This window comes from Myodes glareolus, chromosome 19 (assembly GCF_982192425.1).
Source record: "Myodes glareolus chromosome 19, mMyoGla1.1, whole genome shotgun sequence".
NCBI lineage: Eukaryota > Metazoa > Chordata > Mammalia > Rodentia > Cricetidae > Myodes > Myodes glareolus.
Window position 1 is genome coordinate 18,675,677 of NC_142044.1, and position 12,652 is coordinate 18,688,328.

Sequence of the window (12,652 nt, forward strand, 5' to 3'; positions counted from 1 at the left end):
TAATTGTCAAGCTCCAGGTTCAGTGAGAAAAATCAGGTCCCAGACTGTAAGGTGGAGGTCAACTGGGGAAGACTCTGGATATTGACCTCTGACCTCTACGTGCAAGAATGAATACACATGTGCATATGTATATACAACATACACACAACTACGTACATACACACTCGAATACCCCAAGACAAAAGAACCTTGTAAACTAGGCACAGCGGTGTGCCCTATATTTCCAGGAATCTGGCGGTCGAGGCTAGCCCAGGCTCCGTAATGAGCCCTTGTTTGAAAAACAAGAGAGGGAGAGGGAGAAAGACGTTCATGTTCATATACTTTATACGATCTTTCCCTGTGGAGTAATAGTATTTCACTTGACAGTCCAGGAAACCGAAGATGGCCAGATTTATGCCATCTGTGACTGTGTGGGCAAACTGGACATGTCATTCTTAAACTCTGCAGCTGAGGACCCCGGAGTTTTAGGTCCCACGCCCACCTGCGCAGTGACCGTGTTTGCTTCCCCTCTGCAGTCAGCCCCAGCAAGGAGATCAAGATCGTGTCTGCCGTGCGGAGGAGCAGCATGAGCAGCTGCGGCAGCAGCGGCTACTTCAGCAGCAGCCCGACGCTCGGCAGCAGCCCCCCAGTGCTCTGCAACCCCAAGTCCGGTGAGTTGGAAGGGGGTGCCCACGCTCCTGTCAGCGGAGGCTTGGGCCCAGGGGCAGGCTGAGTTCCTTGGGAAATAGACAGCAAAGGAGCAGGAGCCTTACCACAGCGGACTTGAGTTAGCATCGGTTGAACGGCTGGGGAAGAACACCGGCTCCGTGGAAGCCTACTGTTGACCGGCGAGGCAGTCCTGCGCCGGGATGCCTTACAGAGTAGCCCTGAGAGAGCCAAGTCAGACATTCTTGTTGACCATTTTTTCGAGGTTGGTTCCCCTGGAAGGAAGGATGCCTTTGCTAAAGATAGCTGCCTTTAGAGAGATGGCTCTTGAGTCAGCAGAGGACTGTCCAACACCAGCAGCTGGGGTCAGCAGCTGAGAGGAAGGAGGTCCTTGACTCTTGAAAGGGCCTCAGCCCCTCCTCAGCAATGTGCAAATGCAGCAGAGAAAGAACTGTTTTCCCAGACCATGGCAAGCAAGGATCTATGTGGGCCTTGTGCTGTGTGTCCTTCCTTCCTTACTTTTTTCCTTCCTTTTTTCCTTCCTTCCTCCCTCCCTCCCTCCCTCCCTTCCTTCCTTCTTTTTTTCCTCCCTCCTTCCCTCCCTCTCTCCCTCCCTTCCTACAAAAATCTCTGATCACTACACGTATGCCATATCATAGTCTGTGTGTCTGTCTCTCACACACTCTCTCTCTCTCTCTCACACACACACATTTTAACAAAGAAAAATATTAGCCATCTCTATACATTAGAATAATAAATATTTAGGAGTAGATATAAGTATCTGACCTCTCCTCTCCCAAAAGAACAAAGCCGTGGCTGCTGCCCAGCATCCGTATGTGCTGATAAGGGGGAAATCTTCAAGGATAATTCCGTGGCTCTCAAAGTTTCTGTTTGCCGACACAAGAAAAAAAATACATTAAAATAAACAGCCAGCCAAGCTGCCAAAAATATCATCATTTTTCCTAACCTCCTGAGGAGTCGCAGGCATGGAGAGGAACTTGTCTGCTAAGCAATAAGATCTCAACCTTCACACGCTCACTGCTTTTCCTACCTCCTCTCTGTCTCCCGAGACATTCGTTTCTCATCTTGATATTTGACCTACTCCCTCATCCTTAGCAAACACTGATTCCTTTTCAAAACTTTCTGAAAAAGCAAAAGCAGTAATCCCAACCACCTGTTCCCTGCGCAAGAGGCATTTCTTGACTCTCCTCTAGGAGAGTGCCTTTTAAGCCTGGAGCTCACCCAGCAATTGGGCCCAGCTGCCTGGGGACCCTGCAGGTCTGCCCCACGCTGCTGCACACTTGTTGGGTACCAGTGTCTGACCTCTGAATGAATGCCACTGGCAAAGGGAACTGGGGGCGGGTACTTGTCCAGATTGGACCCTGGCCCTGCCTCCCTTCATTTCTTTGTGGCACTTAAATCTCTGCTGTACATGTCCCCAAGTTAGGATGGTCCTTGTACCCTGTACCCACTAGCTCCACTGGGAGGGCTAGAACAACCCCCTCTCCAGCTCCAAATGATCAAAGAACGAACAGGGAAATTCATTGCTAGAGGATGGATGGAGAGGTTCATTACTGGGGGGGGGGGGGTGTCATGCTGCTGTCTCTGTTGCCTTGGTAAACAACATCAGTGAGCTGAGAACACAGACAACACTCGACACTGTTATTCACAATTTCTGAGACGGCATAGCCCAGGAAGACAGCGATATGGTTGCTAAGAAATGGACCCCGGCACCCATGCCTGGATTTGATTCCTGTTTTTGCTACCCAGGCTTTAGCTCCAGCATCTTGGTCATGCACAGATTAATTTTTCTGAACCAGTTTTCTCACATATAAAATTAAGAAGAAAGAAAATTTAAAAAGCCATAACACCAAGCATTCTCTCTTTAAGCTTTAAGATCATCGGGCATTCACTTAAGTGGTTTTAGGATTTTCTATTGTGCCTTTAAGCTTTAAGATCGTCAGACACTTCTGTGGTTTTAGGGTTTTCTATTATGAGTTTATTATATCTAATATTGCTTTCAAAATGAAACAAGTGTGGTGACACACAGCTACAATACCAGCTCTGGAGACTGAAGCAGAATTGCAGAGAACTTGAGGCCCATCTGGGCTACATCGCATGCAAGCGAGACCTTGTCTAGATTAATTATTTAATTAACTAATTAATTATTGAGATTAGTACAGTGATGATCCAGAATCTATAGAGCAGTGGCTCTCAGCCCTGCTAATGCTGTGACCCTTTTATATAGTTCCTTCTGTTGTGGTGACCCCCATCCACAAACTTATTTTTGTTGCTACTTCTCAACTGTAATTTTGCTACTATTGTGAATCGTGATGTAAGTATCTGGTCTTGGGCAACCTCTGTGAAGGATCATTGGATGCCCAAAGAGGTCAAGGCCCAGAAGTTGAGATCCGCTGCTTTAGATCCATTAGATCAGGTAGAGATTAAATGAATAATGGATGTGACGGGATGCAGGGAAGTGGCTCAGCCCATGGAGAGTACGTAGGAGAGTTCCCTGGTCTGGCTCAGAGCGTGGTGCAGCCTTCTCATGTTTCTAGACTATTCACTAGAGGAAAGAATGAAGCTTAGTGAATGGGATGTGTGTAGTATGGTGAGGACAGGGAGTTGGATGGGGACGGCGTCTGCAGCGTGGTCATTGGGCTGCTGGAGTTTTGACAGATAGAGACACAGATAAGGCTTAGAAGAAAGAGCTGGGAGAACTAGAAGTAAACCCTTTTCCTTTAGAGGAAGACTCCATTCCTCCCGTTGCCCCCTCCCAAGGCATCTTAGTTTCTTTTCTCTCCCTTGCATCCCTGTGGTTCTAAAAGTTAGGCTTCAGCCCTTGGCTGGTACCTCCTGTCTGCTCAGCCAAAGGATAACCATGAGGTGGAGGTCTTTGCCACTTTTACTGGTTAGCAGTCGAGAGGCGGCGTTCAGGAAATCCCTGCTGAATGACCAAGAGAAGTACTTCGAGCTGTGTCTTCCCTGACCCTATGTCTGTCTCTTAGTGCTGAAGAGACCTGTGACTTCTGAGGAACTCTTGACACCCGGAGCTCCGTATGCCAGGAAGACATTCACGGTAAGACTGGCTCCTGTGCGCACCCACCTGTCAGCGTGTGGCCTAGGGATGAGAGGGAACACTTTTCTCCAACTCCCCTTCCTTTTTTTTTTTTTTTTTGAGATGAGGTCTCACTGTGTAACCCTGAATAGTCAGGAGCTCACTATGTAGACCTGGCTGGCCTTAAACTCACAGGAATCCTCCTGCCTCTGAATCCTGTGTGTGGTGATAAAGATGTGTGTTGGCACCCATCTTTACATGTATCTGCACATTCTGTTTTTTATATGGTTGTAGTCGTCGACTCTCTGAACGCCAATGCAGTGAAATGCATTAAAACCTTCCTTGAGAAGCTGGAGAGATGGCTCAGTAGTTAAGAGCACTGGCTGCTCTTCCAAAGGACCTGAGTTCAATTCCCAACACCCACATGACATCTCACAACTGTCTGTAACTCTGGTTCTAAGGGATCTGACACCCATGCACAGAAATACATGCAGGCAGAACACCAATGTACATAAAATAAAAATAAATAAATTGTTTTTTATTTATGACACTTTACATTCTTTTTTTAAAGTAAATTTTATTAAATTATAAAAGTTTCCACTTTACATTCTTTTTGATGTATTCTTTCAAACATCTACCACACACTTGTTCTAATATAATTATTATTATATATAATTATATCTTTTAAGACAGATCACAGTACAAAAAAATTCTTCTTCTTTACAGTTAATTATAAAAATCATTAAAGTGTTAAACGAATCCTAAGACGGAGAAGAAAGGAAAGAGTAGCCAGTGTGTATTGAGGTGTATAGCCCCCTGACTGGGGAGTCCTGCGTAGTGTCGTGTATCTGACTTGCCCTTTCTTAGTGTTCCCAAAACCTTCTTTCTGCCATCCCCAGACCCCACTGTTATATTCGAACAGAATATAAGTTATTTTTTCTGAAGGATCTCACACAGATCTCAAACTATGTTTAGCCAAGGATGACTTTGAATTTCTGATTCTCCTGCCTCCACTTCTGAAGTACCAGGACTGCAGACCACATTGGGTTCGTGCAGTTCAAACCGAGAGCCTCGCGCATGCTAGGCAAGTACTCTACTAAGAAACATCCCTAGGCCCGGTCACATGATCTTATCAGTACCATCTCCCCTATTGTGCTAGCTTTCTTGTCTCAGCCTACAACATCCACATCAATACGCTTTTGAAGAACACCCCTCCCCTTACTCTGTTTCCCAACTTCTGCTATTGCCTCAAGGAAGAGATGTTTTTCCATATATCCATTTACACCCCAGACTCTTGCTGAGGGCCCCTCCCATCTGAGCACTGAGGAGTTAACCTAAGAAGGGCTGTTATAATACGTCCGTATCAAGAGGAAAAGCCCACTGTACTTGAAAGTGAAGTTAGATATATTAAGTTCATAGTAGCGAATCCTGAAACCACAGAAGTCCCCGGTAGTCTAAAGAATTTCCACCTGAGTTCCTACTTGCCCTCTGCTTTTCCCCAGTCTCCAGCTGTTGAGAGGGGGCTGCTTTGAGAGCATTTGTTTTGCTTTCTATTTAAATGCCAGCATCACTAATACTTGACTTTGAGGGTGTTCATTGGCACATGTGCTAAGGATGCCTCTGGAGCCATCCTGCCAGTTCTGATTCTGTAGGAAAAAAATATGCGTCAGTGCCAAACAATGTTTGGACCAGAGTCTGTTTGCGACTTGTGAGTGAGCATTATCTGCTTTCTCACTTGGTTTCCTCGGCTGGGAAAACTGTCTTTCAAAAGAAGCCAAGACTCTTCCTGTCTCTCCATTAGTAGTTAAACTGTTCTTCTACACTTCGACATAAGCCAGGTCGAAGTCCGCCATTTGGATATAAAGGGAAGGTCATGCTGAGGTAGATATTGGATCTAGAGAGAAAGCACAGCGGTGTTCTTAAGGTCTTCTCAGACTCCTGTTGGGGTGTATATGAAGTTGGCTGTCGGCCCAGGAAGAGGCATGCTGCCAGCTGTTTACCGGGGAGGAACCTCCCCAATACAAACAGGTTATATGGCCCCACTACATTTTCATTCCCCTGACACGGTAAAGATGAAATAAAGAAAAAAAAAATATGTCAAGACTCATAGTTAATCCTGGGTCAGACTTTCCTCTCTTGGGAAGACAGGCAAACTGCCAGGGACTGTCGGCTGTTTGCTAAGTGTGGCTTTCCTCTCTAGATTGTTGGTGATGCAGTTGGCTGGGGCTTTGTGGTGCGAGGAAGTAAGCCATGCCACATCCAGGCTGTGGACCCTAGTGGACCTGCAGCTGCTGCAGGGATGAAGGTACGGTTGATTGATCGACTTCCTGTTCACTCTCTTCTGTCTTTTCTGTCTTCTTCAGGAAGCATTCATTGATTGTGCTTTTTTCCCTTAATTTCCACATTTCTTTATTTTCCCCATGTCTTACCCTCCCTACCCCAGAAAGAGTCAAGTCTGTAGAGCACAATGTCACACACCTGTAGTTCCAACACTCTGCACACAAAGGCAGGAGAATCCTCCTAAGCTGGCAAACCATCCAATCAGAAATCAGTTGTTTCCCCCACAGCAGCCATGCTTCTATTGCACCATTAGGCACGGCATACTTAGTAGGTTGGTATGATTCTACCACTGGGTAAGTGTAGTGGTGACTTCTCCTTCATTCCAGCATCGTTTCTGTCTGTCCTGAAAACCAAGGGTATTGTGTCTTCAGCAATCGCGCTTGCTATCTAGCTACAGTGGACAGCCAGGAGCAATGTCAAGAACCGGTGTTCTTTTAGGGCCTTTGGGGGCCTTCCAGGCTAATAACTCATAAGGAAATATCCCATGACTGGTGCTGAGATTCTTATTGAACAATCTGTGCATTCTAGGGGAAAGCATTGCACACAAATGAAGAGAACCTGTGTTCAAGTTCCTTTAAAAAAAAGTGTGTACTTAATTAGCATACAAAACAGTTGGTTTCCATAAGGGTTCTTCATACAGCCTTGGTTTTGATTAATGCACTTTTCAGCCCCTCTTCCCCTGGTCCTCCTCACTTTGTCCCTGCTCAAATCTATAACCCACTGTATTACCCACAGATGTGATTTTCTGTTTCAAGCATCTTTATCTAGCACAGTTTTGTTCCGTCCTCTACAAACATTTCACAGAGGATGTTAATCTTAGAGGATGAGAAGATTCCAAAGATTGGAAAGGCCGGGAGGTGGCGGCACACGCCATTAATCCCAGCACAGGCAGAGGCAGGCAGATGTCTATGAGTTCGAGGCCAGCCTGGTCTACAGAGCGAGTTCCAGGACAGGCCCCAAAGCTACAGAGAAACACTGTCTCGAAAAACAAAAACAAACAAATAAACAAGAAAAGATGTGAAAGTTCCACCATCCTCCCACACAGCCTTTCAGTGCTTCCATCCTCCCTGATCATATCCTTGCCTGGTGCTGTAAACCAGGGCAGCACTGACAACATGTAGATCACCGCCTATCTGGAGTCCAGTCTGTGGCTCTGGCTTTGGTTTGCACACGTTTTAAAGGAGGAATAGGCAGCTAAGCATGGCCCCCAGAAGCAGAGAGCAGTGTATCCCTGCTCTAGTTTAATTGTCTGACTCTCCTCACTCTGGAGAACACTTCTCACTAGGTCCTGAGCTCCACATGCTGCCAGCCTTCTTGGCTAAAGTAGCTAGGGTTAGGGTCCCTTCCCACAAGTGGATACAGAACCCAAGGAGCTCAGCGGGAGAGCTGCCTAGCGTTCCGAAGAACAAGCCCTTGGTTCCCAGCTGAGGCTGAGATTTTCATTTCCTAAGGAACTTTTGGCTCAAAGAAGGATTTTGTATTTTCCTTCCACAATGACTACCCAGTATAAATTATGTTTGGCACACTCCTTCAATGCTGAGCATGTACCTCTTCACATGAAGAAGGACTTGGCTTAAAACCCATTTCCTTTGAGCAGGAAAGCAGTGGATTCACGTGGCAGCTGAAGACCTTGCTCTGCCCAGCCAAGCAGACTGGGAACTTAATTGCTTTCGGTCCGTGTCGTGGAATTAACTGTCGAATCACTTTGCTAGGCATTGACAACTGGTTAATTAGCTAACTCTTTATGGGCCTGAAGAATTGCTGGCCTAACTTTCTCCTGTTTTTTATAAGCTAATCGTTGGTTTGGTTCATAGCCCTGTCTTCTCTGGAGGTATATGACGGTTCTCATGTGCTCCGGAGCGGTACAGAATGGCTTTTCTACCACTCCACTGTACAGCATTCTTGTTCAGCAGCACATCCTGCCCTGAACATCCCTGCCCCAGCACCTTCTGTCCTCTTCCTGAAAATTAGCCAGACACATTCGATACATTAGCATATACATGACCCTTCTAAATCTGTGCGGGGGGGGGAGGCACTGTGTGGTGGTAAATCATATTACCCATTAGTTTATCATGTAAGGGAGACACCAGTGCCTGCCTGTAATTCTGTGACACAGGGCAGAGGATCAGGAAGATTGTGAGTTCAAAACCAGCCTGTGCAGCTTAGTAAGACACTGATAGGAGAGAAGGTGGCTGGGGACATAGCAAACATATAAGATACTTGGCCAAACTGCATGTATGTATGTGCGTATGTATGTATGTGCGTATGTATGTATATGTGTATGTATATGACTGTGTATAAATATGTATGTATATATGTATGTATCGGACTCTGCGTGTGTATATTCTACTATATGTTTGTCTGATTTTGTTTGTTTGTTTTTTAAACAAATGTTCCATGTATCCCAAACTGGCCTCAAACTCATGATATTCTGGTCTCTACCTTCCAACTGCTAAACTTATAGGTGTGTATCCCACGCCCAGTTTAGGAATTCCTTTTTTTTTTTTTTTGGTGTTGGGAGGAGGACAGGTCAAGACAGGGTTTCTCTGTGTTGCCTTGGCTGTCCTGGAGACTGCTTTGTAGACCAGGCTAGCCCTGAACTCAGAGATCTGCCTGCCTAGCTTTGCCTCTGTAGTACTGGGATTAAAGGCATGCATGATACTTTCTAATCATGCTGCTGATTACGGTGAAAATGATGATGAATGTCATTTGATCATCTAGATTGGCTGTGTCTATTCACTACGATGGTAAATGTCATTGTGTCCTATTGATGAGCTGTGTCTATTCACTAGAAATTTTTTGTGTACTCTCTTACCTAAAGCACTGAGTGAATTATCTCCTATTAACAAGTATGTTGCTACTGAATGGTTTCACTTCCATAGTAAGCCATTGTGGGTGAGTGAGATGGCTCAGCAGGTAAAGGTGCTTGCCTGCAAGCCTAGTGACCTGAGTTCGATCCCACCCACATGGTGACAGGAAAGAACCAATTTTCACAACTGTTCTCAACCTCTTTCAGTTGTCCTCTGAGCATGATACATGTGCTATGACATGTGTGCATACAAACAGGCAAATAAATAAATGTAAAAGTGAATTATATAAACTAGTATTCATAGCTTATATCCTTGTTGGCTTCATACAGGAGGACTTGGGGTTTTATTGATACAGTATTGGGTATAGAACTTTAACAGGGTATCACTGGAGAAAGATCTGTGGACCTGGGTATTTACTGACCTTGGTTGTGAGGGTAGAGATTTTCCAGTGTGACTTAAGGAAGAGCTTAGTGGTAGAACATTTGCCTCTCTGTGTAGTGTGTAGTGCTTTAGGTTTAAGACCCAGTACTGGGGTTGGGGGCGGGGGGGACAGTGGAAGTGGAAGTAAGAAAATGAAAAAAGAAATTACCTTGTGTTCAGGACAGATGCCTCTTTAAATTTAAAAAAAAATATTATTTTCGTTTTGTGTGTGTGTGTGTGTGTGTGTGTAGGTGATGATTAGTGATAATGGTCAGCTTGACCTGATCTAGAATCACCTAGGGAGTATCTGTGTGGGATTGTTTAGGTTGGGTTGGTCTTTGGGCATGTGTATTGGGGTTGTCTTGATTTGCAGTATTCAAGGTGAGAATAGCTGTCTACTGTGGGTGGCACCACTCCCTAGGCAGGGGATTCTGAACTGTGTTAAGTGCAGAGAAAGCAAGCCAAGCAGTAGCATATACATATGTATTCATTGCTTTCTGTTCCTGATTATGTACCTGATAGACTCCCTTCTTCTGTGAACTATCACCCAGAACTATAAGCCAAGATAAGCCCTATCTTCCTAAATTGCTTTTGTCAGGGTGTTTCTGTCACAACCAAAAAAGACACTCAGGCAATGTGTGTATTCGGGTGGTATCTTGCACATATATTTGTGTTTGGATGTGTATCAGAGGAGGGCATTGGGTACCTTCCTCTGTCACTCTTTACAATAGTCCCTTTTGGCTGGATTTCTCTCATCTTACATCAAGGATAGCAGCTAGTGAACCCCCGGGATCCTCTTGTCTCTGCTTCCTCAGTGCCAGGATCATAGGCACATGAATCACATAGAGCCTTTATGTGGGTGCTGTGACCTGAACTCTGGTCTTCTGCGATACAGCAAAGGATATTATCTGCTGAGCCACTTTGCCAGCTCCCTTCCTTTTGGTCTGTTTGTGACAGGGTCTCTTGTGCCCCCACTCTGTGGCTATCACATCACGTCTAACCCTGGTTCTAGACCCCGATGAATTGATGATCATTTTGCAGGCATCCTTGGTGCAAGTTGAGTCAGAGTATTTCCGTTTCACAGATACCTCATGATCGCTCCATGTCTGGCCCTTAAAGTAAATCTAATTAAGGAGCTCTGGCACTTAACATGCACTAATGGCTTCCTGTTAAGTGCCAGATGTAGCCAGAGAGTCCTTGATCTGGGCCCTGCCCATCAGAACCTTATCCCTTGCCCTGTGTCCCTCACAGTCCCACAGGCTTTCTTTGTAACTTCCAAACACTAGGTGCATTCCTGCCCTGGGTAAGCAGGCTAGATCCACTGTTGTCTTCCGAGTCTTAGATATGAATGCTAGCTTCTCAGGTAAACCTTCCTTAACAGGTAAACCTTCCTTAACTATGCTGTGAGATTTCTCCCCTTTCATTCTGTAGTTACTCCTTATTGTACAACCCTGTTGGTTCAGCCATCTCAGGCAATAACAAAGATCTTAGAGACTGGGTCTTTTAAACAGCACACATTTGTTTAAAAATCTGATGTCAAGGTGCTGTATGTGGTAGGGGTCAGTTTCTTGGCTTATGGAGCAATGTCTGTCTTTTTTTTTTTTTTTTTGCAAGAACAAGCTCTCCTCTCACTTGTTATGAAAATGCTAATACTCTCCATGAAGGCACCTGCATGACCTAACCACTTCCCATAAGCCCCGCCTACTGATACCATCCCACCTAAAGATAGGAATTTAGCATAGGCATTTTGGAAGTACACACAAATATTCAACCCATAATACCTTATTTTCTGTGTAATCAGAAACTGAAGACATGCATTTGTATGTTTAGCACCAATACCTAGCCCATGGATTATTTATTATCAGTCTAAATAATGGTAGTTCCAGTATCTAAGATAATCCCTGGCATTTAACAACTGTTTGAAGCAAATTTATTGGCAGACCCAGCGGTATTTCTATAGAAGGTGTCAGAGAATTCATGTACTGAACATCTGCATCATGCCTTCAGATATTTTACAGCCATGATCTCTTTTATTTCTCCAACCTCTTATGAAAATGCATGGAAAGAGGCTCTGTACTTTACAAGTCAGGAGGTAAGGACCCAACGCATAAGTGTCAGGACTAGATTTAAATTACTATGCTGGTGGTGATTGTGGTGGTGATTGTTGTTGCTGCTGCTAGTGTTATTTTGAGACAGTCTTACTATCTACCCCAGGCTGGCCAGAATCCCATTATGTAGCCTAGGCTGCCTAGAACTCATTATTCTGCCTCTGTCTTCCCAGGGTTGAGACCATGGTATTATTCAAGAAATGTAAACCTTGGAGGCAGAGCACAGTAGATGACAAATCCCATTAAGTCATCCAATGTGTGGTGGAGTACTAATGGATGGGTGGCCTTTTATGGCTTCTGCAGAGGGGAATTTATATTCTATTCAAAGCACATTGTTAGAATGGCTCCATGCTATAGCTGAGTATAGTGGCGCATGCCTTCAATCCCAGCACTCAAGAGGCAGAGGCAGGTGGATCTCTGTGAGTTCGAGGTCAGCCTGGTCTACAGAGTGAGTTCCAGGACAGCTGGGGCTACACAGAAAAAACTCTCTTTCCAAAAACCAGAGAAAGAGAGAGAGATTGAATATGAATGGTCATGTGCTCAGCTGGATTGACTTGAAGAAGATCAAATAAATAACTTGGTCTTGGCACCAGCCCCTCACTTGGACCAGGACTAGATCTTCCAGGCTCACCCAAGGGGATGCCCCCCAACACTCCCTTTTGTCAGTTTAACCAAGCCCTTGTTAGAGCAAAACATCCAGCCTTGAGTCTTCAGTGAAGCCTGGGCCATTCTTACAAATACAGAACAAGGGAGTCTGTGGTCTTTTCTGAAAAGATTTTCTTTTCTTTTCTTTTTTTCTGGTGGGAATAATTAGATCTTGTGAGAACCAGCGCCCAAGTGTTCATGCTGCCCCGTGCCAAGTCTCACAGGCATTTCTAGACTCCTGGCTTCTTTTCTTGTTTCCTGCCGGGATGAATTGATGGATGCTGGCTTGCCGTGCCTCATTCCTCTGTCGCCTTGTTTCTTTGTATCTAGAAGCAGCCACCTGAGTCACAAGGAGGAATGAATGGCATTGCCTCCTCCCACGCTGTCGAAACCTTCCTTTCACCCAGAGAAAACAGTTTCAAAATCCTACTCATTGGTCCTCCCTTCCCGTGACAGCCCTCTGCGTTGCATGGAATTTTCCTCTCATACCAAGAGAGACCAGTTTCCTGCCTGGTCAGCCATGTTAATTAGCAAGTGGTGGTTGTAGAATGACCATCAAAGCCGATGGGAAAAAACTACACTGGGCTCTGAACAGCTCTCAAGTCCGTAGTTGTTTTTTTGGTCAA

The 12,652-nt window shown here is 45.2% G+C and overlaps 1 protein-coding gene across 1 annotated transcript in view; it reads left to right on the forward strand.

Moving 5' to 3' along the window:
• Deptor (DEP domain containing MTOR interacting protein) overlaps nt 1-12,652 on the forward strand; it is a 145,110-nt gene that overhangs the window by 97,504 nt on the left and 34,954 nt on the right. Inside the window, exons 6-8 of the mRNA XM_048457142.3 lie at nt 516-650; nt 3,654-3,724; nt 5,904-6,008. Of these exons, the coding sequence (XP_048313099.1) occupies nt 516-650; nt 3,654-3,724; nt 5,904-6,008 (311 nt within the window). The remainder of the gene's footprint in view (nt 1-515; nt 651-3,653; nt 3,725-5,903; nt 6,009-12,652) is intronic.